The sequence below is a fragment of the Salvelinus sp. IW2-2015 genome, linkage group LG32 (assembly GCF_002910315.2).
Source record: "Salvelinus sp. IW2-2015 linkage group LG32, ASM291031v2, whole genome shotgun sequence".
NCBI lineage: Eukaryota > Metazoa > Chordata > Actinopteri > Salmoniformes > Salmonidae > Salvelinus > Salvelinus sp. IW2-2015.
Window position 1 is genome coordinate 13,964,205 of NC_036871.1, and position 26,229 is coordinate 13,990,433.

General features: G+C 45.4%; 1 protein-coding gene across 3 annotated transcripts in view; it reads right to left on the bottom strand.

The window, feature by feature from the left end:
- Positions 1 to 26,229, bottom strand: part of chd7 (chromodomain helicase DNA binding protein 7) — a 79,801-nt gene that overhangs the window by 42,641 nt on the left and 10,931 nt on the right. For all 3 annotated transcript variants that reach the window (XM_023977808.2, XM_070436680.1, XM_023977807.2), the window contains exons 2-3: positions 15,752 to 17,752; positions 4,032 to 4,507 (exon numbers count right to left, since the gene is read on the bottom strand). In XM_023977808.2, coding sequence (XP_023833576.1) covers positions 4,032 to 4,507; positions 15,752 to 17,575 — 2,300 coding nt within the window. In that variant the 5' untranslated portion in view covers positions 17,576 to 17,752. The remainder of the gene's footprint in view (positions 1 to 4,031; positions 4,508 to 15,751; positions 17,753 to 26,229) is intronic.

Here is a 26,229-nt window from a genome sequence, read left to right on the forward strand (position 1 = left end):
AATCTGGTCTCTGGGGCGTACTGAATGGCATTTAGGCATGTGGTCCTCCAGCAGTGGTGTGTGTGTGACTTTGCTCAGTGTGTGTGCGTGATGGTCCATGCTGACAGCGAGGAGACGGGAGGAGGAGAGGGAATAGAGTGAGGAGAAGGTCGGAGGGAGGGAGGGAGGGAGAGTTATAGGACACCTGCCGTCCGCTGGTGAGATGAGTCATACACAGCTGGACCCCCTGACACTCTCTCCCCGGGCCCACACACACACACACACACACACAGCTTTAGCATACTTGCAAAGGCCAATGAATGCACACAGGAGTACCCACACACACACCGCTTCAGCAGAGTGCCGGCAATAACTCTATGGAGACATTAATAAGGGAAGGTTCTCAGTCATGTGACTGGCTTGGAAGGGGAGGTGCCTCGATGCAGAGCGAGTAAGTAGCAGATTAAGATAAATGGTCCGGTGTGTGGAGAGTGAGGAAGGCCCTTCTGTCCTTTCAGTATGAAGGAGACGTTGTGGTATCACACATTTCGAGGGTTAACAGTCTGTTTGTATTAAGGGAGAGCCACAAACACGCTCAATGTGAGGTGCTGCATGTGTGCTTCCCTCTTCCTGACGGCTGTGTGTACAGCAAACAAATCTGCCAGCACACACACACACCCCATGTTGCACACACACGGGTGTGGCAGCGAGAGGAGCAACGATGCAGGAGAGGGTGTAGCTATTAATAGTGCCGCTTTCTCCCAGGATGACCGAGCACAGAAACACAAGGTCAAAAGACAGCCTTCTGCCTGCCAGCCACTGGCTCGCTCTCTCCTGAAGCCCCTCACTCCATCCATGTCAGTGATGCTGGCTAGGGAAGCAGGGGACAGAAAATGAGCACATGGACTTGAGCCAAACTGAGTTTCTCTCTACACAGTGCAAAAGGAGAGGTCTGCTCCGTTTCAGCTGTACTCATGACTTATTCAGATATGGCTTCCACCATATTGCTTTCACCTATCCTATCATGAAAGGTACTTTACCTAACCAGTTATATCAAAACACATAGGATTTTTAGGGTGTTTATCTAAAATCAAAAAGTGTAACGAAAGGAGACCGGGCGGAGAAAGCCACTTTAGACCAGAGAAATTCAGACACGGAGGTTCCCTCTGTGTGCTCAGGGAGCAACCCTCTGTGGACAGATGAAATGGCCATTGGCCAAGACCAAGTTAGACAGGGTAGGTGTGGGCAGGCAGATCTAGGATCAGTTCCATTGCTCCCACCTCATGGTTGAGGCCAGGGTTGGGGTGGAGGACGTCTGCCTCCGATCTGGACAGAGTAGAAAACTTCTGCCTGAAGACTGGGAGAATGTTTAGTCCACCATTACAGGGTGGAGGTTGAGTGAATGAGCTGCCACCATTATCATGCTAAATTAACCCATTGGCCTAGCCATCACAAAATGGAGGAAGGTTATGAAGAATGGTGCTCTCACAATACCAGACTGACTGATACAAGGTTTAGTATCAAGAAAGTCTATAATAAAATGATACTCAACACCAAAACCATACCACAGCAAAAAAAACAAATGAGTATTAGCTAAAGTCACTGAATAACCACCGGGCTTTATTTTTTTAGACACATGTTGATAACTAGTATAACAAATAGAACATTTCTATTCTATTTTCAATTTATTAAAAAAATTAAACACCATATTAAATAAGAAGAATCTTACATTTTCCTGATGCAAAACCATACCATATGAGAATAATTGTACAATTACATCTAAAGTGTTTTAAAATGTAATTTGATACATCTCGGGGTTAATTTGCTCATCTATGACCATAATATCAGGTCAAATGACATTCATTACACTTAAGATAACATTATTCGTTACAACTAAATCATTTAATGTATTAAATGAACAGTTTAATTCCAAAACGACACACTTAAGTTCATTTCTGAAGCTTCTATATTGCAGTAGTCTAGACGTCATACAAATACAATGGACTTTACACGGCACACTACGATTCCCAGAGTGCATTTCAACTCCCAGGGTGCAATGCCCCACCCAGTGCAGTTGGCTGGCTAATGGTAGAAAGCCCAGACAAACAGGAAGTAGGCCTAACGTTAACTATGACAGCAATATATTTAAGTTAAGAGTGCATTTCACATGACTTTTGGGATGTAATCATATTTTTTTTTATTTTTTCGTTTTGCAACTGAACCTCCCTTGCACTGAACTGCTTTTAACACCTTTCACAGTTGTTTCAGTAGGCTTGCCCTCATCGGTTGTGTAAGCAAAGTATTCCCATAGTTCACTTTTGGAGCCAGTTTTGTCAACAAGCTGCGGGTGTGGAGGTATGTTCGTTAGAAGAAGCCAATGCTGTCAGCATTTGCCCTCTCCTCTCGCTTGCTTCTCAAAAGTGGCTTGCACTGTGTCGGCTGCATGCGCAAGTAGCCTGGCTAGCTTGCTACTAGCCCCGTGAGAAGATCGACAAATTACTAGACATACGGCTTGACAGGATTGAGTCTATGACGTGAAAGAAGTACCAAAAGTAACAAATTCTAGTACCAACCTGTTTTTCATGTTCTAGTATCGAAAACATCTGTACATTTAGGTATACCGTGCAACACTAGTGGAAAGGGAGTTGGCCCCAATTAAATTGGAGCTCATTTAGCGCCCAGAGACAAGAGCCTTTTTGCAGGGCTTCCACCCGGTGCTGGAGTCAGGCTTGGTGGCTAAATGAGGCAGCATGGCCTTGATTACCATTAGCGGCCATTTTACGCCACAAGATTACCTCCTCCCCCTCTAGGCACACACACACAGAAACACACTCACTTCCCTCTACCACACAGCCACACATGAATCTTTTTTTCCTTCCCCCCCCACCGCTCGCTTCCTCTCACACACACCTCCCCCTCAGCTGACCCCTGCTCCGGTGCTGGGCCGCAGATGCGGGGCTGACTGGCGGCTCTGGCCCCTCCCTCTTCCTCTGGATGAAAGGGGCCAAGCGGCAGGAGGAGTGACAGCACTGCGGAGTAGGGGAAGAGAGGGGGATGAGGGCAGCGGGATAGAGAAAGGCGGGGGTGGGGGGGCTCTGCTGACACATTCCTCAGGCAGCTCATGTTACTACCTCCACAATGAAAAGGCCAGATCGCTCACTGGCTCTGCCCACCTGCTTTGCATTTCCACCCAAGGAGGCAGAGAGCGAGGGGGAGAGAGAGAGAGAGACCGAGACGCAGGGTCTTTAGCATGCTAAGGGCTCCTGAAGCCCTGTGATAGACAGAGAGAAGAGAGAGGGAGAGAGAAGCCAACATCTGAGACATGGTGTTGAGATGGACAGACCAGGTAACATGAAGGCGCTTCTCCATCCATCTCCAGCCCTAGATGAATCACTCTGGTTCACGCAACTTCTACCTCACAGGTTAAGTTGACTGGCGATTTTCAGTGGTTTCATATTAGGTCATGACTGAATGCTGAAGGCCAACCAACATGTTCCCACTAAAGCATGAGGATGGAAGGTTCCCATCGCTGTGTAAGCCAACGCGCCAAAGCTCTCAGCTTTGTTTGGCAGCAACTTGGTGTGCTACTACTGCTGCTGTTAACGTCAATAGATGGCTGCTTCACAATTCACAATGTACACTCACAAACCCATGGACACTCCACCAAACCAGCGGCATAGCTAGCTCACCGAGTCGAATGATCACATAACCAACCAGTGTCCCTGCCTACATGTGCCAAGACCCCGGATGTCACTCCTCGTCCACCTGTGTGTTCGCGAACTCGGGGTCGTGACCGGTGTTTCCCACTGACTGGTCACGTGATTGAAGAGCAAGGTTTATCCAACTAAGTACTAAAAGCATAAATACTGACCTGAACACAGACTGAAATCAGCAAGGCGTTCAATAACAGTAGTTAGAGAGCAGCTTATGTGGAAGTATGTGCCTTGCCTAGATGTAGCCTATCATCTAAATGTAGTGCTGCTATTAATAGTTAAGCCTCTACTAGAGTGATGTAACCTACATTTAGTTTATATAATGCAGATGTAACCTACCTGTGCTTCTTGGGAATCTTGGCCTTAGGGGTGGTGCACCTGGCCTTCTTCTCCTTGGGATCTTTGGGGGTCTTGGGCATTTTCGGAGTCTTGGGTGGCTTGGGTTCTTTAGGCTCCTTCTCCTTTGGTTTCTTCTTGGTCTTCTTATCCGCCGCTGGCGATTCCTCCAGGGCGCCTGTCAGAGGGTCAACCTCAGACCCGCAGCTGTCCCCGACGCCCGGCTTCCTCTCCTCGTCACCTTCCTCCATAACTCCTTTCTTCTTCTTCTTCTTCTGCTTCTTCCCCTCTTCTCCCTTCTCCCCCTCTTCTCCCTTCTCCCCCTCAATCACGTTGGCTTTCTTCTTCTTCTTCTTCTTTTTTGGCTTCTGCTCTGTGTCCGTGGGCTGCTGGTCACGGTAGGCTGGCTGGAGGTTTGCCCCCGAGGCGGATGTCCTGTCGGAAGCTGTCGTCGCGGATGATGGATCTGAAGGGGAATGCTGCCAGGAGAAGAGAAGGAATAAGATATTAGTAAATGTTTTCAGCAGCAGGGGAAACAAAAATGCTGATCACATAACGACTCTTTAGGGTTAAACCGTTTTTGTAAAAGATGTCTTCCACAAGTTGCCCCAAACATCACACCTGCTGTTCCCCACCGTAGTCGTTACCTCTATCCCAGTACTGCTATTGCTAGCTTTATACTTTTCTCAAAGCTTCTACCCCCAAGCCATAAGACTGCTAAATAGTTAGCCCAACAGCTAGCTACCTCTGTGTATACTAACTCAAACATATGCTGCTGCTACTATTTATTATCTATCCTCTTGTTTAGTCACCTGATCCCCACTAGTGCTGAGCGATTAGAGCTTTTTGAGGTTGGTTCAGTTGGATTATTTGGGTTGAATGCATTAACAGAATAAAACAATTAATAAAAGTCCCATGATGCTAGTGACTGCTTACCAATTATTAATTCACATTAATAAAATATTCCAGTTGTGTATATTACATTTATTATTATTGTAGTTAATTACCACATTCAATGCACTAAACTAGGTAGAATATTGGCTTGTTGGAAACTACGTCGCACAGTTCAGGGTGGATGTGATGCATCTCTAAAGAAACTGTGCAATGTGGACATTGAGATCACAAAAGAAAAGAAATATACTGAAGAAAAATATATAAATGCAACAATTTCAAGGATTTGATTGAGTTAGTTCATTTAAACTCTACGGACCCCCCATCCCGGATCCGGGATCATCCTCGTCAAAAAAGCTGACTAGCATAGCCTAGCCTAGCGCCACAGGGATATCATATAATATAATTTCATGAAATCACAAGTCCAATACAGCAAATGAAAGATAAACATCTTGTGAATCTAGCCAACATTTCCAATTTTTAAAATGTTTTACAGCGAAAACACAATATATATTTATGTTAGCTCACCACAATAGCCAAACACACAACGCCATGTTTCCACCGCAAAGGTAGCTTTCACAAAACCCACACAGAGATAAAATTAATCACTAACCTTTGAACAACTTCATCAGATGACAGTCTTATAACATCATGTTATACAATACATTTATGTTTTGTTCGAAAATGTGCATATTTATAGCTACAAATGCTGGTTTTACATTGTGAATACGGCGCCATAATGCACCAAATTGTCCGGAGAAATTTTGGACAGTCACGTAATCTAACCAAAAAACTCATCATAAAGTTTACTAAAAAAAATACATGTTGTACAGCAAATGAAAGATACACTGGTTCTTAATGCAACCGCTGTGTTAGATTTAATAAAATAACTTTAGTACAAAGTACAACATGCAATATTCTGAGATAGCGCCCAGCAATTATCCGCCTTGTTGGAGCCAACATATACCACAAAAATACGAAATATCATAAATATTCTCTTACCTTTGATGATCTTCCATCAGAATGTAGTGCAAGGAGTCCTATTTCCACAATAAATTGTTGTTTTGTTTTAGAATGTCCATTTCTTCTGTCGAATTAGCAACTTTGGCTAGCATTGTGGCGCACACATGTCCATCAACTCTTGGCGCATGGAACAAAATTCCAAAAGTCACAAACTGGTCAAACTCGGTTGAAAATCCATCTTTATGTTTTTCTCATATGTATCCAATAAAGTCCGAGACGGAGCATTTCGTCGTGTATACCTAACGCATTTCAGAAGACAATGTCGTGTTCCCTGGTGCGCAGCTGAATACTGCCAATAGGGCGGACCTGTCACTCCAAAAGCTCTCATTCGGTCTCACATCAAGCTAGACACCCCATTCAACATTCTACTGCCTGTTGACATCTAGTGGAAGGCGTATGAAGTGCATACAGATCCATAAATATAAGGCAATTGAATAGGCAAGCCCTGACACAGAGCCCCATTTTCACTTCCTGTTTGGCAGTTTGCTGCCAAATTAGTTCTGTTTTACTCAGATATAATTCAGTTTTAGCAACTTCAGATTGTTTTCTATCCAATAGTGATAATAATATGCATATTGTATGATCTAGAACAGAGTACGAGGCCATTTAATTTGGGCACGATTTTTTCCTAAAGTGAAAACAGCGCCACCTATTTCCAAGAGGTTTTAAGGAATCAGTCATTTGAAATAAATTCATTAGGCCCTAATCGATGGATTTCATGACTGGGTATACAGATATACATCTGTTGGTCATAGATACTTAAAGGTAGCACGACATCTCCATATAGAGTTGATAAGGCTGTTGATTGTGGACTGTTGAATGTTGTCCCACTCCTCTTCAATGGCRGTGCGAAGTTGTTGGATATTGGCAAGAACTGGAACACGCTGTCGTACATTTTGATCCCGAGCATACCAAACATGCACAATGGGTGACATTTCTGGTGAGTATGCAGGCTATGAAAAAAAATTGGGATAATTTCAGCTTCCTGGAACTGTACAGATCCATGCGACATGGGGCTGTGCATTATGCTGCAACATGAGGTGATGGCGACGGATGATTGGCACGACAATGGGCCTCAGGATCTCGTCACGGTATCTCTGTGCATTCAAATTGCCATTGATAAAACGCAATTGCGTTTGTTGTCCATAGTTTATGCCGGCCCACGGTCAAATTCTCTAAAATGACATTGAAGGCGGTTTATGGTAGAGAAGTGAACTTTCAATTCTCTGGCAACAGCTCTGGTGGACATTCCTGTAGTCAGCATGTCAATTGCACACTCCCTCAAAACTTGAGACATCTGTGACATTGTGTTGTATGACAAAACTGCACATGTTAGAGTGGCCTTTTACTGTCCACAGCACAAGGTGCACAAGGTGTATGATGATCATGCTGTTTAATCAGCTTCTTGATATGACACCTGTCAGGTGGATGGATTATCTTGGCAAAGGATAAATGCTCATTAACAGGGATGTGAACAAATTTGTCCAGAACATTTGAAAGAAACAAGCTATTTGTGCTTATAGAACATTTCTGGGAATTTATATTTCAGCAACACTTTACATGTTGCGTTTATACCATTGTTCAGTGTAATTGAACCGACGTTGATCAATTAGTTTAATTTCAGCTTAATCGCTCAGCACTAACCCCTWACTATATGTACACGTCTACTTCAATTACCTCATACCTCAGCACTTCGACTCCGTACTGGTACCCTGTGTATATAGCCTAGTTATTGTTACTCATTGTGTAATTATTCCTTGTCTTATTTTTCAATTTCAATTTTTACCCCTCTGCATTTTGGGAAAGGCCCGTAATAAAGCGTCCCACTTAGTTTACACCCGTTGCTTACGAACCATGCGACAAATACAATTGTATTTTTTCTTTAGTTCAGCATGGAGACAAATGACTAAATCTAAACCTATAGGTCTATAGAGAAAGAGCACATTTCCAACTTAGCCTTAGAGACAATATATGCAATTTATCCAGACTGTTGGCTCTAATCTGAATTCTATTGCTAAAGAGTCTGGGGCTAGGTCTAATCTAGCCTCTATTCCTAAAGAGAGGGACTTGGTCATTCTAGTCTCTATTCCTGTAGAGACAGAAGTAGCTCTCCTCTCCCCTGCTCTCTATCCCCAGTAGAGCTGGGCTGACAGGAAACACGTTGGCAGCTGTTTGGGGCTTCCAGCTGCCCGGAGTCCCAGTAGCAGATGGGGCGAAGGCATTATGACACGAATAAATTATATCCATACTTGAAGAAAAAAAAGGGGGGGGGGGGAAGGGGGTGCATTTATGGACATAAGCAAATTTACTGCAATATGCCACAGCTCTTGCCGAAGGAGTCTTCGAAAACATCCCCCTTGTCTGAGCTGGTTGGAGTGTGCGCAAGTATTTTCACTAAAGAGAGTAGAGAAAGAAAGGAAGGAAATTCAGAAGAATGAAAGATGTCTCGTTTGTAGCGTGCTCGTTTTATCTGGGAGGCCTGCTTCTCGCTCAGAGACCAATTTTTTTTGTTGTTGTTGAAGAAACCACAACTGCTGCAGTCAAATGCAAATTTCCTGTAAACAAGCGAAGAGACAGATTGGGTGCATGGTGCATGCCAAACATCACCAAGGTCACATAGAATGTGTTTATGCACATCCCCAAACAGAGGTGTGCAGAAGACAGGCTGGCCATAGAAATAGAGAGAGAGGCGAGAGGGGGCTTGGACTGCTGCTTTAATGGATAAACGTCTCCTCTTGCCCAGCTTCCCCGATAATCAATCACATGAATGACAATGGGCCCGGTGCACGCACACACTCACTGCATCGCTAATGTGACAGCAGCAGTGCAGAATACGATACGGACGGTATTGGGTTTCATCTCTCGGAGGGGAAGAGTGATGTGCCGGTTATTCTGGCAGCCAAAGTGCTCGCTCTCTGAGCTAAATACTCCCTGAAGGAGCAGAGCAGAGGGCGGCCACTGCTGCTGAGTGGCTGTGGTCCTTCACCACAACACCTCCAGGGTGAACAACGCCATCGCGATGCTACAAATATGGTCCTCCATTTTTCATATTCAGTATTCCTTGAAGGAAGCATAAAATATGGACAACGATGGCATTAAAAACAGTCAACTGTATAGTCTCCGGTGATGGAGAACCATTGGCTTGACCGTCTGGGGTTTGTCAATTCCTTGCAACTAGCAGACCCCTGCTCACAGGCTACGGTTAGAAACCCCTGGGACCACCTGTCTTTCATCCCTGTGCAAATCAGGGTTAGGGTCAGTTTCATTTCAAACCAGAATATTTCTTTACAATGTCGGTTGTTCAATTCATTTTGATGAATTGAAATTGTTCCCAACTGATGCCAATTCAACACTGTAAAAACAAAATGGCAGGCCTGTGGCCTAAGGGTGTAAAAGACTGTAGATGCCAATCAACCAATGTCTTGTTGTGGTTTTGAGAGAGGGTGGGGGGGGGGGTACCACGAGTCTTTTGGAGTTCGAGCACTTGAGGGACAGGGCTGAAAATCCTAAAATGGGCCTTACCATCACTGGAGGATAAGTTGGTGATCCAACAGCCCCAAAGAATAAGGCCATTGACAAACATTAACTTCATTTTTACTGTTTGTTGATGCCACTGTGTTAGCCAGAGGTAATCAGGTGCAGAATTCCTACAACAGCTGAATTTGAAAAGGCAGAAAGACTCCAAGGACACCTTTTCKTATTCAAAAGTACTCTTGAATTCATCTTTCAGTCTATCCCCTTGAAAACAAAACAGACTAGAGGGAGCTGAAGTGATAAACGTGCCAGCACGAGCAGTCATGGGAGAAGCCCACATTTGGAAACATTAACTCCGTCAAACGGGTCCAGTTAGCTAGCATCTGCTGATTAAATCTATGGGCTTTTAAAACTCGTCCATTCTCCGAATGGGATCATAATGGACAAAATGCTACTGAAGAATGGAATCAATACTTGTAGCCTTCAACATGTGCAGGTGCAGTTTATGGCCTTCCTAAAGCTCTTTTATAACAAAATAAATATATCCGGCACCGCCAAAATGCAAAGCAATATTTTCGAACTCTGTAGGCATAAGGCAGGCAGATACATTCATAATATTCCAGGTAGCTTGGTAATCCAATGTTTCCCACATCATTGCTTTGGCAGATGGGGATATGATGAATCAGAGTAGTCTCCACAGACATACTCTGCTGCCTCCTTGACTGATGAAAAAAAAAAAAGGCATTGTGTCGTTCGGTTGRAAAAGTTGATGCTAGCAGTGAGGCAAATGCTGTTGCATTCACCTGATGCGTGGTAACATTCTGATCTAGGGGAATTACTCCAAAATTAGCTGAACAGGTTGGGGTTAATAGTTATTACACATACAGTAGCAGTCAAATGTTTGGACACACCTACACAAGGGTTTCTTTATTTTTACTATATTGTAGAATAGTTAAGACATCAAAACCATCTAATAACCCATGGAATCATGTAGTAACCGAAAAAGTGTTAAACAAATCAAAATATGTTTTATTTTTGAGATTCTCGAWGTAGCCACCCTTTGCCTTGATGGAAGCTTTGCACATTCTTGGCATTTTCTCAACCAGCTTCATGAGGAATACTTTCCCAACAGTCTTGAAGAAGTTCCCACATATGCTGAGCACTCGTTGGCTGCTTTTTTCTTCACTCTGCAGTCCAAATCATCCCAAACCATCTCAATTGGTGTGGAGACCAGGTCATCTGATGCAGCACTCACTCTCCTTGGTCAAATAGCCCTTACACAGCATGAAGGTGTATTTTGGGACATTGTCCTGTTGAAAAARAAAWTATTGTCCCACTAAGCCCAAACCAGATGGGATGGCGTATCACTGCAGAATGCTATGGTAGCTATGCTGGTTAAGTGTGGCTTGAATTCTAAATCAATCACAGACAGCGTCACCAGCAAAGCACCCCCACACAACCAAAAATCTCAAATTTGGACTCAGACCAAAAGGACAGATTTCTACCGGTCTAATGTCCATTGCTCGTGTTTCTTGGACCAAGCATGTCTCTTCTTATTGGTGTCCTTTAGTAGTGGTTTCTTTGCAGCAATTCGCCCATGAAGGCCTGATTCATGCCATCTCCTCTGACAGTTGATGTTGAGATGTGTCTGTTACTTGAACTCTGAAGCATTTATTTGGGCTGCAATTTCCGAGGCAGGTAACGCTAATGAACTTAACCTCTGCAGCAGAGGTAACTCTGGGTCTTCAATTCCTGTGGCAGTCCTCATGAGCCAATTTCATCATAGCGCTTGATGGTTTTTGCGACTGCACTTGAAGTTCTTGACATTTTCCGTATTGACTGACCTTCATGTCTTAAAGTAATGATGGACTGTCGTTTCTCTTTGCTTATTTGAGCTGTTCTTGCCATAATATGGACTTGGTCATTTACCAAATAGGGCTACCTTCGGTATACCACCCCTACAGTGTCACAACTGATTGCCTCAAACACTTTAAGGAAAGAAATTCCACAAATGAACAAGGCACACCTGTTAATCGAAATGCATTCCAGGTGACTACCTCATGAAGCTGGTTGAGAGAATGCCAAGAGTGTGCAAACCTGTCATCATGGCAAAGGGCGGCAATTTGAAGAATCTAATATAAAATGTATTTTTTTAATTGTTTAACACTTTTTTGGTTACTACATGATTCCATGTGTTATTTCATAGTTTTGATGTCTTCACTACTATTCTACAATGTAGAAAAAAGTAAAAATAAAGATAAACCCTGGAATGAGTAGGTCCAAACTTTTGACTGGTACTGTAAGTGAGATTTTAAAAAAGCATTAAAAAAAAGGGGGGTCCCAGAAACAAATCAAAGATTGGCATGACCGAAACGTGTCCCACAGTCATTCGACTCTGGTGGCATCTCAAACACTTGGATGTATTTTTGCCAATCTGTCATTTGAGTAATTGAGACGGTGCAAAGGCTTGAACTTACATGACTTATGCAAAATGATGAGTGGATGTGCCACATACTATGTTGCCATGTGTCATCGTGTAGCTTGCCACCCATGGTCTTGCTCCCATGGTGATTTTGTATTTGCCCAGGAAGGCAGATTAATGTTCTGTATTATGTCCTATAATCTGAAAATTGTGCCCTTCAGATAGATGTTAAGATCTGAGCACCTCTCAACTGGACAATTAGGAGGGCTCGAGTGGAAATGCATTTTAGCAAAGCAGAGTTTGGAGGTACATTAATAAAAAAAGTTGTGGGAACGTTATGGTCAACCCTCAGAATATCAAATGAGACAAATGTGTTATCAACAAATAGGTCACTAATAAACACCAGACCGTTCCTATGCCAGAATTGAAATGCTGTGTCAATCTGCGATGATGAAAAGACAATTAGAACATTAAATGGGGAGAAGCAGATTGCATGTTTTAGGCTAAAGTGATTTCGGAAATTGGGACGAGATTTTAAAGTAGTTCTTGACGAAAGGATTTAAAACATGGGGTGCCGAGGTTCATTGGCAGTGGGGAGCACAGCAACAAGGCAGAAGAAGTTGGAAGCCTTGACTATCTCCTTGGAAGCCCGAGTTGGACCATCCTTGTTTTCAAATGTAGAAACGCAATAAACACATTTAGACAGTGTATTCAGAAAATATTCAGACCCCTTGACTTATTCCATATTTTGTAAAGTTACAGCCTCATTCTAAAATTGATTAAATTGCTTTTCCACACATCAATCTACATTCAACTCCACATAATGACAAATCAAAAAGATGTTTAGAAATATTTGCTAATGTATTAATAATATAAAACTGAAATATCACATTTACATAAGTATTTCAGACCCTTTACTCAATACTTTGTTGAAGCAACTTTGGCAGCGATAACATCCTAGAGTCTTCTTGGGTATGATGCTACAAGCTTGGCATACCTGTATTTGAAGAGTTTCTCCCATTCTTCTCTGCAGATCCTCTCAAGCTCTGTCAGGTTGGATGGGGAGCGTCGCTGCACAGCTATTTTCAGGTCTCACCAGAGATGTTCGATAGGGTTCAAGTCCGGGCTCTGGCTTGGCCACTCAAGGACATTGAGACTTGTCCCGAAGCCACTCCTACGTTGTCTTGGCTTTGTGCTTAGGGTCGTTGTCCTGCTGGAAGGTGAACCTTCACCCCATCCTGAGGTCCTGAGCGCTCTGGAGCAGGTTTTTTTAAAATCAAGGACCTCTGTACTTTGCACCAGTCATCTATCCCTTGATCCTGACTAGTCTCCCAGTCCCTGCCGCTGAAAAACATTCCCACAGCATTATGCTGCCACCACACTTCGCCGTAGGGATGGTGCCAGGTTCCCTCCAGACATGATGCTTGGCATTCAGGCCAAAGAGTTCAATCTTGGTTTCATCAGACCAGAGAATCTTGATTATCGCCGCTACCAGAAAGGCCTGATTGGTGGAGTGCTGCAGAGATGTTTGTCCTTCTAGAAGGTTCTCCAATCTCCACAGAGGAACGCTGGAGCTCTGTCAGAGAGCCCATCAGGTTCTTGGTCACCTCCCCGACCAAGGCCCTTCYCCCCCGATTGCTCAGTTTGGCCAGGCAGCCAGGTCTAGGAAGAGTCTTGGTGGTTCCAAACTTCTCCCATTTAAGAATGATGGAGACCACTGTTCTTGGGGACCTTCAATGCCGCAGAATTTTTTGTACCCCTTCCACAGATCTGTGCCTCGACAATCATGTCTCGGAGCTCTACGGACAATTCCAGCGACCTCATGGCTTGGTTTTTGCTCTGACATGCACTGTCAATTGTGGGACCTTAGACAGGCGTGTGCCTTTCCAAATCACATCAATTGAATTTACCACAGGTGGACTCCAATCAAGTCGTAGAAACATCGCAAGGATGATTCAATGGAAACAGGATGCACCTGAGCTCAATTTCAAGTCTCACAGCAAAGGGTCTGAATACTTAAGGTATGTTTATATGAATAAATTAGCCAAAATGACCAAAAAAACAGTTATCGTTTTGTCATAATGGGGTAGTGTGTAGATTGAAGATTTTATAATTTTATTTATCCATTTTATAATAAGAATAACGTAAGGAAAGGGTCTGAATACTTTCCGAATGAACTGTATACGAGTAGGCTAATCAGGCTATATCATTTTGACAATTTAATTACATTTACTTTAGGGGAACCGTAGCTTATGACGCCACCTTTGTCTGTAGCGCACTTGTGATTGAGTTTTCAAAACGGTCACTGGATTGCTTCTTTAAAAAAAGTTTCGTTTTAAATCGCATTGCAGCTCAAATTGCATTTCCATCTACACAAAGACTGTCAGCAAAGCTAACGAAAGCCTAACGGCTACACAAAGTGGTAGACCTACAGGACCATATGCGCACTTCAGAAAGCTGGTTTATGTTTGGTCAATTGCACATTACTGTTAGAATAAATCATAATAAAAAAACGCCATCAAGGTACAAACATATGAAAAAAAACACCCTTTACGACCAATTAAAAATGTGTCGCACTGCCAAGTCAAACGTCCGCAAACGCGACTGTTTTGGTCGCGATATCGAACCCTGCATAACCATATTACAGCAGCCAGGGCAGACACGGCTGGGAGCTAAAGGAGCTGCTGACTGTCAGGAACCCTATTACCATATTAGAGAGTAGTGATGCAGAGTTGAGAGCTGAAGAGCCAGACACTGCTACCGCGACCGGGGGGGAAATCAGATCCACCACAGGAACAATAACGCCATCATGGTCTTGACGTCCTCGGGCGCATTTCCCTCAGCCAGCCTAACATATAACGGGGTTACGTTCTTGTAGCCAGGAACCGAAGCACACCGAAGCGATGCTATGAGGCTTAACTGTGTGCCTAACATCTAGGTCATTCGCGTTGGGCAAATTAACTCTGACATCTTAAATGTCAACCACAAAACTCCCTAATAGGAGTCCCCGGTACCAGGAGGATGGGGCGAGGGGGCCACTACTGGTAAAGGGGAAGAAGAGGAGTGGAGAGTGGTGATGGTGTGAATGAGGAAGAGGACTAATAGAGATGCTAAGTGTTGGATGCGTGTGCTGCCACAGGGCAGCCATTGTATGTGAATGGGTTTGCAGGGAAAGAGGCTTTGAGCACAAAACAAGCTAATGGAAGCCAGGACACACACACAGCAAACTATTGAGAGCTGGTAACCTCCACTCCCCACTGGCTCCCCCCTATCCTCCCCTGCCCCCCTTTCCCCTCTTTCCCCTCTTCTCTCTCCCTCCCGACAGGGCACATCCTGCTGTACACCATTAACTCACGCATGAGTCCTTCGAGACAGACAAGGCAAACACACAGAGAGCAGAACGAGAGAGAGAGAGCAGAGAGAGAAAAGAGCGAGACATGGAAAACAACAGGATAGGGTGCATGGATAGAGGGGGGAAGAGTAAAAGATAGAGGGGCAGACAACGAGAGAGAGAGAGAATTAAACAAACAAGAGAGGGAAGTGAGGATGGAATAGAGAGAGCAGAGCGGGCGGAAAGAGAGCAGACGGGGGAGGAGAGAGATGCTTAGAGAGCAGGAAGGGAGTATTCCCCCTCAGAGAGAGGGGGTGGGGATGGGAGGGGGTTAGGAGATTAGCACAGTGGCGCCTGGATCTTGGGGAGGGCCAGGATATGCAGTGGAGAGGAAACAAACCGCTGTAAAAATCCATTTCCCACACACACCTCAAAACTCCCATTCAACCTCCACCCAGAGCACCACTGAGTTTTTAAATGTCACAGACACCCCCCCCCCACACACACACAAATACCCCACGCACATGAAAACAAACCCACAAAAACCCCGACACACAAACCTCAACATCAAAGGAAACTCACCTGAATGTGAGGCACTTTCTGGGGGGTTGGAGGCGACTGGTGCGGCGGTGGCGCCCAGGGTGGCTGGTTGGGTGGAGAGTTCTGGTGGTGGGGGCCGGCCAGGTGCGTCTGGGCCTGCGACGGGGGCAAAGCAGCCTGGGCGGGGTGCACCTGCTGCAGCTGCTGGAAGGCCATGGGAGGAGGCTGCAGCTGCTGCCCAGGTCTGGGAGCCTGWTGCTGGAGAGGGAGCAGCCGCTGGTCCTGGGGTCCTGGAGGCTCACCGTGGGCCATGGGACCTGGAGGTCTCACCTGGCCGAGTGGGACTCGCTGGTTAGGGGGCATGCCGGGGTAGAGCTGCTGGCCCGGGGGCATGTGGGGGTGCTGCTGCGGGTGGGAAGGGTGCTGAGTGTGGTGTTGCAGGTGGGGGTGTGGCTGCTGAGCACCCATGGGAGTGGGGTTTCTCTGGGGGGGGGCCATGGGGTTAGGGGGCTGGAGTGGGACTCCTGGGTAGCCCCCTACCTCTGGAGCCAGGCCGGCACTAGGGGGGCGGCCCTGTTGAGGCGGAGGTGTGCCCCCAGGGGTTCCCATGCCCCTCATTGGGGACATGGAGGGGGGAGAGCCGTAAGATCCCTGAGGCGGTGTGGGGAGGTGGGGCTGCTGTTGGGGGGTGGCCTGTGCCTGGGAGGGGTGCATGGGCTGGGAAGGGTGCATAGGCTGTCCGGTGATTTGGTTGGGGTGGACAGGCTGCTGGTGTACCTGGGGGCCCGTGTAGCGCTGTGGGGGTCCACCTACATTGGGGTAGCGCTGGACCTGGGCTGGCCCCATGGCGTTACTGTTGTTGCTGGTGCTGCTGAGGCTCATGACGGGACTCATCCCTGCACTGCCGGCTAATCCCTGATTAAGGTTGCCGTACTGGGGGTAGGGGGGGTATTGCCCTGAGCTGGTTACAGCACCAGGGGGGGCTGCCTGGCCGTGCATGTTGAACCCCATGTTCTGGTGGGGCCTCCCGGCCAGGACCTGCTGCTGGCGAGAGGGGCTGTGGGGGAAGCGAGGGGTGTGGGAGGCCATGGGTTCCTGGCTGGGCCGGTGGAGGAACTGCTGGGCAGGCGGTTGCTGCTGTGGAGGCTGCTGTTGCTGGGCTGGGTGGCGCATGGGGGGACCTGTCATGCTGGGGTTCTGCTGGAGCCCCACGTGGCCCATGTAGTGGCTGGGCTCCTGGCCCATACCTTGGGGGAAGTGGTTGATCCTAGGAGGCGTCTGAGTCTGGCCAGAGTGGCCCTGCATGGTCGCATAGTCGGCCCGGCCCATGTAGGGGCCCATCTGGTGGCCGTGGCCCTGGGGCCCTGAGGGTCCGTGTTGTTGGTGGGAGGGGGCCTGGGTTGCAGCCTGTTGCTGCTGGAAWGGAGGCCTTCCCTGCCCGGGGCCAGCCTGGGGGCCCCACACGGCTCCTCCGTCAGGGAATGGCTGGCCGCGCCCGTCACCCTGCGCTCCAGAATAGACGTGGTGCCCCCCTCCAGGTTGTTGGGGATTGTTGTGGTAGCGCGAATGTGGGGACGCCATGCCGTTGACGACGGGCCCGTTGCCCAACATCCGGCCCTGCTGCTGCTCGTAGCCCGCGAAGGGGTCGTAGGGGTGGCCCATCTTGGGCTGTCCGGGAACGGCCTGCGAGGGGTGGTGGAGGGAGTTGGAGGAGAGCGAACCGTAGCCCTGGTGCTCGTGGGGCATCTGCTGCCCCATGGGGTTGGGCTGGCCCTGGGGGAAGCCACAGTCCCCCAGGCCCTCCAGCCCGTCCGAGAACAGGTTGGCGTCGTCCCCGAACAGGCTCAACATCCCTGGGTCGGCCATGGCTGCTGGGGACCTGGCGGCTGGGGGGAGCGGAGCTCCAGGGAATCTGCGCTCACACAGAGGTGGATGTCCTCAAAGCCACTAATCCGCTAACTAATCTGCAGCATGTCACTCCATATTTCCCTAATTCTCTCAGAGAATGAGAACGCAGTGTCAGGCAAAGCCAGGTTATGGGACCTGGAGGGAGGGAGAGAGGAGAGCGGTAGGAAGAGGACAGAGAAAGGGAAGAGAGAGATAGGAACATTAGAATCGGCTATATCAGGTCAATTGTGCAACGCTACTCCTGTTCTTTAACCTCCTAACTGAAATAGATTTCTTAAAAAGTGGCACATGTTTAGCAGTTTAATCAGTTGTAAACGCCCCCCCCCCCCCCCATAGCCCTTTCATCCCCAYCCCCCACCMCCCCMTCCCACCTCYGTTTCCATTTACTTTCAAACAAAAGATTTTCTTCCAACACACACACACCAAGCCTAAACTCATTCATTCTTTAGAATGGGTTGTTGGTTGGAAAAGAACAAAGGCCTGGGCAGAAGCAGGGGTGTTTAAACAGCAGCAGCTGCCAGATCAGCCCAGCAGATGTGAGAATACAAGGAGGGGAGCCACCTGCTCAAGCGTGTGTGTGTTTTGTTGGGCAGAGGAGAGAGAGGCAGAGCTCAAGTGTGAGTGTGTAAGAGTGAGTGCATACATGTATGTTGTGTGTGTGTGTGTTTCTGGGTGCATCACGAGTGAGTGAGGCTACACAAATAAAATGTTTAATAGAATTCGCAATATTGTGCAACATCCATACCGCCAGACATTTTGAAACGCCACAGCCGTCTAATGCCTTATTTAAAACTTTAGATTTATTGCTCAAGTTGACGGAGCTCTCGCTCAGTCTCTTTTGAGCGCTGCCCAATCCCATACATACAAGACCCGCCCCCTGTCACTCAAGCAGGCAGTTCCTGGTGCTCGAGCTGCACTCTGCATGCACTGACTAAACAGTGAGCAGTCAACTGATTTTGAAACAATAACGCAGTTTTCCACATTGCTTCTTTATAGAAATCCACGTTTCTATTTTATACTATTTGTTTGTGTAACTTTCTCTGCAAAACTCTAGTTAGTTGGTCTTAGCAAGCTGCAAATGTGCCTAGAAAACATGTTGGCCCCTTATGCTAATCACTAGCTAGCTGGCTAGCTAAATCCACTTATCTTGCTGACAAACCTTTGCTCTTATACAGGCTGGTACCAGTGGTGAAATATATCAGCACTGCTTGTGCAGCTTGTTCATAAATGAGCGGGAGAAAGGCAAAAAAAAAATATTTTTTTTTTTGAATCTGTCTATGTATCCATCTATTTAAACCCAATTAGGGTCCCCTGGGAAACACTGACCAGCAATTTGGTTCCTACTCCAACACAACCATCTCCCTTACTTCCATTGTCATGCCAAACAAAACTGCATTCCCACTGAATTCTAACCATAAAACTAGAATGATCATTCTAATTTTATGGTTCCCAAAGTTTAGCCAAGTGTAAAATATAATCTTTTTTTTACAAAATATTGCTAAAACGCTATTAGATTCTACGCCTATATCGTGCATCCCCTAATCATGCGTGTCCTCAACCTGCACGTCCCCTGAGCTCTGTAATCAGATGAGCTGGCRGTATTATGGCGGTGTGAGATAAACCAGGCTGAAAGGAGAGCTAGCACAGGGATTGGGTGTACAACTCAACACGTGACGTGTGTTTATGTGTGGGCATGTGCGGGTTAGGGCCCTACTCCGCCTCAAGCCTATGAAAGCAGCGTTACGGAGTCCAGACATTAAAACGGAATTCAACAATATTACATGTATTGCTCTTAGTAGGAAATAAACTTAATCTATTGGACTTATTAGAAAAAGCATTAATTTACCCAAGTGAATCACAAGACAAAATGCGTCAGTGATTCGTATTTTCATGCAACTTTCTGAAAAGTTAGCAATGATGCTAATGATAACCTTCTGGTAGAGATGGAAAAGGCTTTCCCAAAAACCTCACTTAAATGTTAACGCCAAAGTAGCCTATGCCTACCTGGCAGAATACTAACATGATTATTTGCGTCAATCCAGTGGCCATTTGTCTTGCAAACTCTGCAATCACATGAGCGTTACAGCAACACMGCTTAACCAAACAATGGCTCTTCCTGGTGTGCACTTGCATTACATTTCCCAGACCTCTAAAATAGTCTCCTGATGTGGTTTAAACATTGTTGTGGACTTAAAAACATTAACCTTGAATGTTCTATTTTTTTTAATTTTTTTTAATAAAGAATGTGTTTGGGGGTTTCCAAAAAAGTGGAAAACGGACACCTGGAAAAAATAAACCAGAACTATATCAGGCTAAAATTGGGTCCTAGTGTAAGCTTGTATGTGAAGAGGWTAGTGTAGGCGTGTGTGTGTCACAGTACTTATTATGTAGCTTGGGTGCACGAGTGGGGAGGAGGAATGTGTCCCCGAAACTTCAACASTTCACTTCCCCCACTAGAGAATCCCCTCCTCCTCTCTTCATTCCCCTCACTCTGCCCCACCCCCAACTTTCCTCTTTCTTTCAAGCCTCTCCACATGGTTGCTAGCATCAGCCCCACGCACTACTACCACTGACCTTTCTAGTCAATGAGCAGAGGGGAAGCAATTTCCTGCTAAACAGCAACTCTTCAAAAAGGCTACATTAGCATACTGGTAAGCCTTCGCAAAACACAATTCAGACACTGAATTTCACCTTCACAAACTCAAAAAGGAAAGACATCACAAAGGAAAGGAAGAGAATGATGCTCGCAAGTTGCAACACAACAAACTTGCTTTAGCAACAACCTCAGACAAAGGGAATTCAAATAAAAACTTGCTGGGCGACTCACTAGATGAAGAAAGAACAAACTGTAACAGATCTCTAAAGACAAACCACAACACAGCGGGGAGTGTTGACACACAGAAAGAGAGAGAGAAAGAGCGAGAGAGTGACGAAACATGATTGAGTAGGAAGCGTGCGTAATGTCACATCCGTAGTTAGCCACCAATGTGGCGGAGAGTGGAGTGGCGTGACATGCCTGGAGCTGTCAGACTTCCTGTTTATTGTGGTGAATAGACTCACACTCCACGGCCGCCATGTAGGCCTATGCWGTAACAAAGATATAGTAACAGATATTAGGGCTGTGACAGTCATGGAATTTTGGATAACGATAATTGAGCAGACAAAATTACAGCGGTCACCATAACAGTCAGAATAGCAAAACAAATGTATATTATTATTATGCATCGTTTCTCGTCTCCTGGGTGCAAGTGCTGCCATAGAAGTAGAATGAATCAAACGGGAGTCCCATTTCAAGTCAATGATGGCATATTGCGAGTATACCATAGGAGCAAAGCAGGAAGTAACATTTTCTAAAACGTGCTGTGATATACTAATTCAACTCAACTGACGTTACAAAAAACACATTAGTGAATGAGCTATATCAGTTAACATAACCTGAATGACAAGTCTATATTACCATAGTCATTGCTTCACAATACCAGGCAGCCATTGCGAGCGTCCTAAGGATGTGACAAAAGAACAATTTCTTTAAACCGCCATTTTGTTATTGGTTCTCTGTTAAAACGATAAAAATGCACAAAATTACCACAATTCAGCTGCCAGCAACTGTTAGGTTGTCACAGTGCGTTCCTTTCAGATGGTCAAGCATTGCACCAGTACTACCATTGCTGTACCTCAATTCCACCTCGCAAAGTTTGCATTTCCTTCTCATAGTAATGCCATAAAGGACTTCGCTGCTGTTGCTTGTCTTTCTCTGCCATTTTTCCAACTGGTGGAGAGACGACTCCAAAATAACTGATTACTCGACTCACAAAAAAAAGGACAAGCCATCCAGGAATTTTTGTTGTTGAKGTGACCATGTTTTCAATTGGTTTCTATGGAAATCTAGATTTGAGGCATCTGGTTGCAGTTCCTAGGGCTTCCACTAGATGACAAGTCATTAGAAATTGGTTGATGTTTTTCTTTTGACCAATTAAGAAGTATGGCTATTCAGAACGAGGGTCGAGTCTAGTGTACTGTTGTGTTTGTGGCGCGCGACCTAGCGCTCGCTCCACTTTCATTTTTATCCGCTATTGAAGACGGTTTATTCCGTCTTCAATAGCAGAATAAAGCCTTTTTGAAATCTGACACGGTGGCTGGATTAACAAGTGAAGCTTTAATTTGGTGTATTGCACTTGTGATTGTATGAAAATTAAATATTTGTAATTTAAAAAATGAATTTCGCATTCTGCAATTTCACTGGATGTTGTCGAAACGTTCCGCTAGCGGAACACCCAGCCGTAACAGGCTAACAACGATCAAGAGATGTATAGCACAATGGAATGCTGTATCTTGCAATGGTTCACAACATCAGTAAAGCAGGGCCTATCATCAATGACTTGGCTACGATATTCTACACACAACAGACTGAACACACACCCGCATCATTAGCCACTAGCCAAAAGAAAGAGCAGGCGAGCCAGTGTGAAGGACAGAAAGGAGGGGGCAAGTAGGAAGAAACGTGCACATAGGTCTGGGTAATCCATATCTCGCAAGGTCTTGTACGCCTCGCAGATTCACCAAAGTAGCCTAAAGTTAGGATTTTTTCAATGTAAATCATACCAGAGAGGAATAGGGTATCTAGTTAGGCTACAACACAGAAAATAATCTGTTTTGTGATAACTGCACTGTGATCTAAGCTGATATATATTTACGGTCTTCATCCATAACCGTCGGTGATAAAGTACTTTTCTATCAGCTAAACTACAACATAGACTAGTAGTCTTACATCATTTGAATTATAGGCTACCCATAGTTTTTTCTTAAATCTACGCAAGTGATTGAACATTGCTTCTAAACCGTCATTTAGGCCTACAGTAGACTACGACATATTACACTACCATTACACCACTTACTCTTCATCTACAGAGTCAACCACAATTATACACCCACCATCATGCTCTTTAACTTGCCCTGTGTTGTTTATTTCAGCCACACAGTAGAAGTACAGCGAAAATGAAGCAGTAGGTAAATGGCCATAGCAATCAACAACTACACACAAAGTCACTTGGGCCCGCGAAGGAAACACTCAAGAAGAACGAGAGAGAAAGAGGACGATCTTCAAAATAAAATGATTGGGAAACTATTCCGTGCTTTGGCCTACATTTCACCAGATTGAGCCTTGTTATGATTTAAACGTGCCAGAATGAGAGCTGAGGGCTCCAGTGTGGCGGGCCTGTGGGCCCTGTGTTGCCGTGACAGCACTAGCCGCTTTTATCACCTCACAGCTACTGCTAAGAGCAGGAACAGGAGTTGCCCTGCTTCCTCTCTTCCTGGCCCATAAATCACCTCTCCTCCCATTAAGCAGCTCAGCTCCTCCAGCACAGTGAGAGCTCCCACAGCCTCCCTATGACATTGCACCGTGGGGGAGGAGATGAGACGGTGTATGTGCGTGGGGAGGAGTGTGTGTATCCATGTGCGTGTGTGCAGGGTGGTGAGAAGGGGTGGTGTGTGTGTGTAGGGAAGTAGGATAGTGGGGGGGGTGAGCGAGGTGCGCAGCAGGGCCATGCCAAAAGCTGCAAATTTGAATCCCTGTGATCAGATTTGGCGTCTAAGCCAGAGGGCTGACCGTTCACCTAATTCCCTCTAGAGTGACAGATGTGGCTCAGTGCCAGGGCCTTCTCTACGTCTCTCCCTTCCTCTCGCTCTCTCTGGTAGGAGGGCTACGCCCGGGTGTGTGTGTGTGTGTCTGAGAGGGAGGGGCTTAGGTGTGTTAGTGAGAGGGAGTGGAGTGGGAGAGAGAACAAGCTATAGGAAGAGTAGAAGACAGAGCAAGCGAGAGGTGGAGTGGGAGAGAGTTCAATCCGCAGGCTGGGTGCCGACCAATGTGTGTTTGGTGACGTGCGAGTGTGCGGTTAGGCATGCCCTGATGCAGGAGAGACAACGAGTTACCTGCCCGTACAAACAGAGCCAGACCACCACAGCCATCCTTCAATATCAGACCTGCACATTCCCACCACCACTTGCTCTTTCTTGGGGTTAGACTACGTGTTGTCGACTCATCACTAGAGATGTGATTTTTTTTTAAATAAAATCTTAACGTTTAAACACCTTTTTTTGCGGTTTTCTGTTAAAACGATAAGAAAAATGCATAGAATTCCACGTGAATTCACAATGCAGCTGCACTAATGCCAATGGGCCTCACGGTGTGTCCCTTTCAGATGGTTAACATGCAGACTAGACCGGGCACGCGCCTGCATGTTGATTTTGTCCATCCATACCAGACGCGATGAGCACACATTGGTTGAAATATCAAAACAAACTATTCAATTTGGGGACAGGTAAAGAAAAAAAGAAAAATTTCATAGACATTAAACTAGCTAGCTTTTGCTAGCTTATTTGTCCTGGGATATAAACTTTTTGTTGTTTTACCTGAAATGCAAAAGGTTCTTTTTTCTGAATCTTTGTAGAATGTTTACCCATTTTGAGTCACAAAATCAGGTGTACTCTAATCCAACAATTAATACACAGATAGAAGGGGAAACCTAGTTAGTTTCTAGTAATCTTTCCTCAATAGAAAAATAGTAAAAATAAGAGCCCTGGAATGAGTAGGCGTCCAAACTTTTGATTGGTACTCTGTCATTTTTGGTTTGGACATTTACAAGCAAATCTGAAAGAGACATTGTGCAAATGAACAAAGTTAAGACGCATGCTTGTCTGAAGGCAGAACAGTACAGGCTTTGGAGCAGCATGTGCACATGCTGTGTCTGTGTGGAGTCGAGTCAGTAGGGCAACGGTCCGCATGCACTGCGCAGAGAAGATGGGGAAGGAGCAGACGGGTCAAGAACTGAGAGGAGAAAAAACGCAATGAAATCAAAAGATCGCAGTGGCAGCTGTACAGAAAACTCATCCAAAAGGGCTATGACTTTTCAAACAAATGTAACATAATGGTGCCCCGTCACCTCATTAATTCAGCCACTTCGATAACAAGCAAGTTAAACGTAGGGGTTGCTATAACGCAGAATGCCATGCAAGAAAAATAAAAAACGCAACAGACCTAAAATGCTTCTTATTGTAATTTCTGCTCAGTTTGACGATTTCTGTGCTTCAGTTGCACTTCACTTGGAGGACAATTGACAAACGGGCATTCTATCAGCAGTCAACACTCGGACTGGTGTGTACCTACTTTTTTCAGGTACTTTTCCTCGGTGTAGCCAGTCCGCTTTTCTCCAGTATAATGCAAGATTAACTTCAAGCAAAACATAAGGAAATGTAGCTGGTTACATTCTTTCTATGATAAACATTACAAATGATATCCATGCATCGTTTTGCAAAAATACCTTACTTTTTCACTTGTGGCTGCCAGACAAATAGCGTTGCACTTCTGTTGTCATCTGATGAAAATGAATCCATTTTCTGCACTAATGTATTTTCTGTGACGGGAAACTATAGTTGCATGTCCCTGATCACTACTGATTTTTTTTTTTTTTAATAAACACTTGACTTTCAATACAAACTGCACACCCCTTCTCAATACACAACTGGAATCACCTGCTCCCGCTTTGTCCTATTGTTCTAATTACAAACACGACTGGCTCAACTTTTCTGGGGAACTACAGTAAGCTTCCTAATGTAAAATAATGTGACAGGTGAAATGAAGAATGCAATTTGCTTTATCTTCTAACGTATTTCACAAGTTGACTGCTGGTTTTTACTTAAGTAGCTACAAATACTTTTTTAAAACTAGTTAACCTGTTTGGGATAGGGGGCAGCATTTTCACTTTTGCATGAAATGCGTGCCCAGAGTAAACTGCCTGCTACTCTGTCCCAGATGCTAATATATGCATATTATTAGTAGTATTGGATAAAAAACACAGAAGTTTCTAAAAATGTTTTAATGATGTCTGTGAGTATAACAGAACTCATATGGCAGGCGAAAACCTGAGAAAAATCCAACCAGGAAGTGGGAAATCTGAGGTTTGTAGTTTTTCAAAGCTTGGCCTACCGAATACAGTGTCTATGGGTTAAGTTGCACTTCCTAAGGCTTCCACTAGATGTCAACCGTCTTTAGAAACTTGTTTCAGGCTTCTGCTATAAAGGAGGGGGGAATGGGAGCTAAATGGGTCTGGTTCTGGCAGAGTCTCTCAGGCTCTGACGCGCGCTCCCGACAGAGTTAGCTCTCGTTCCAGTGCTTTGCTACAGACAATGGAATTCTCCGGTTGGAACATTATTGATGATTTATGTTAAAAACATCCTGAAGATTGATGCCATACATCGTTTGATATGTTTCTACGACCTGTAACGGAACTGAGTTTTTGTTTGGACGTAGTGCTCATGAAGATGGATTACTGGGCTGAATACGCTAACAACTAGTGGCTATTTGGACATAAATTGACTTTTTGAAACAAATCAGTCATTTATTGTCGAACTGGGATTCCTGGGAGTGTATTCTGATGAAGATTTTTAGGTTTGATCAAAGGTAAGTGAATATTTATCATGTTATTTCTAACTTCTGTTGACTCCAACATGGCAGATACTTCTTTGGCTGGATTGGGCTCTGGGCACCGTACTCAGATTCTGCTTTTTCCGCAAAAAAAAATTGAAATCTGACACAGCGGTTGCATTAAGGAGAA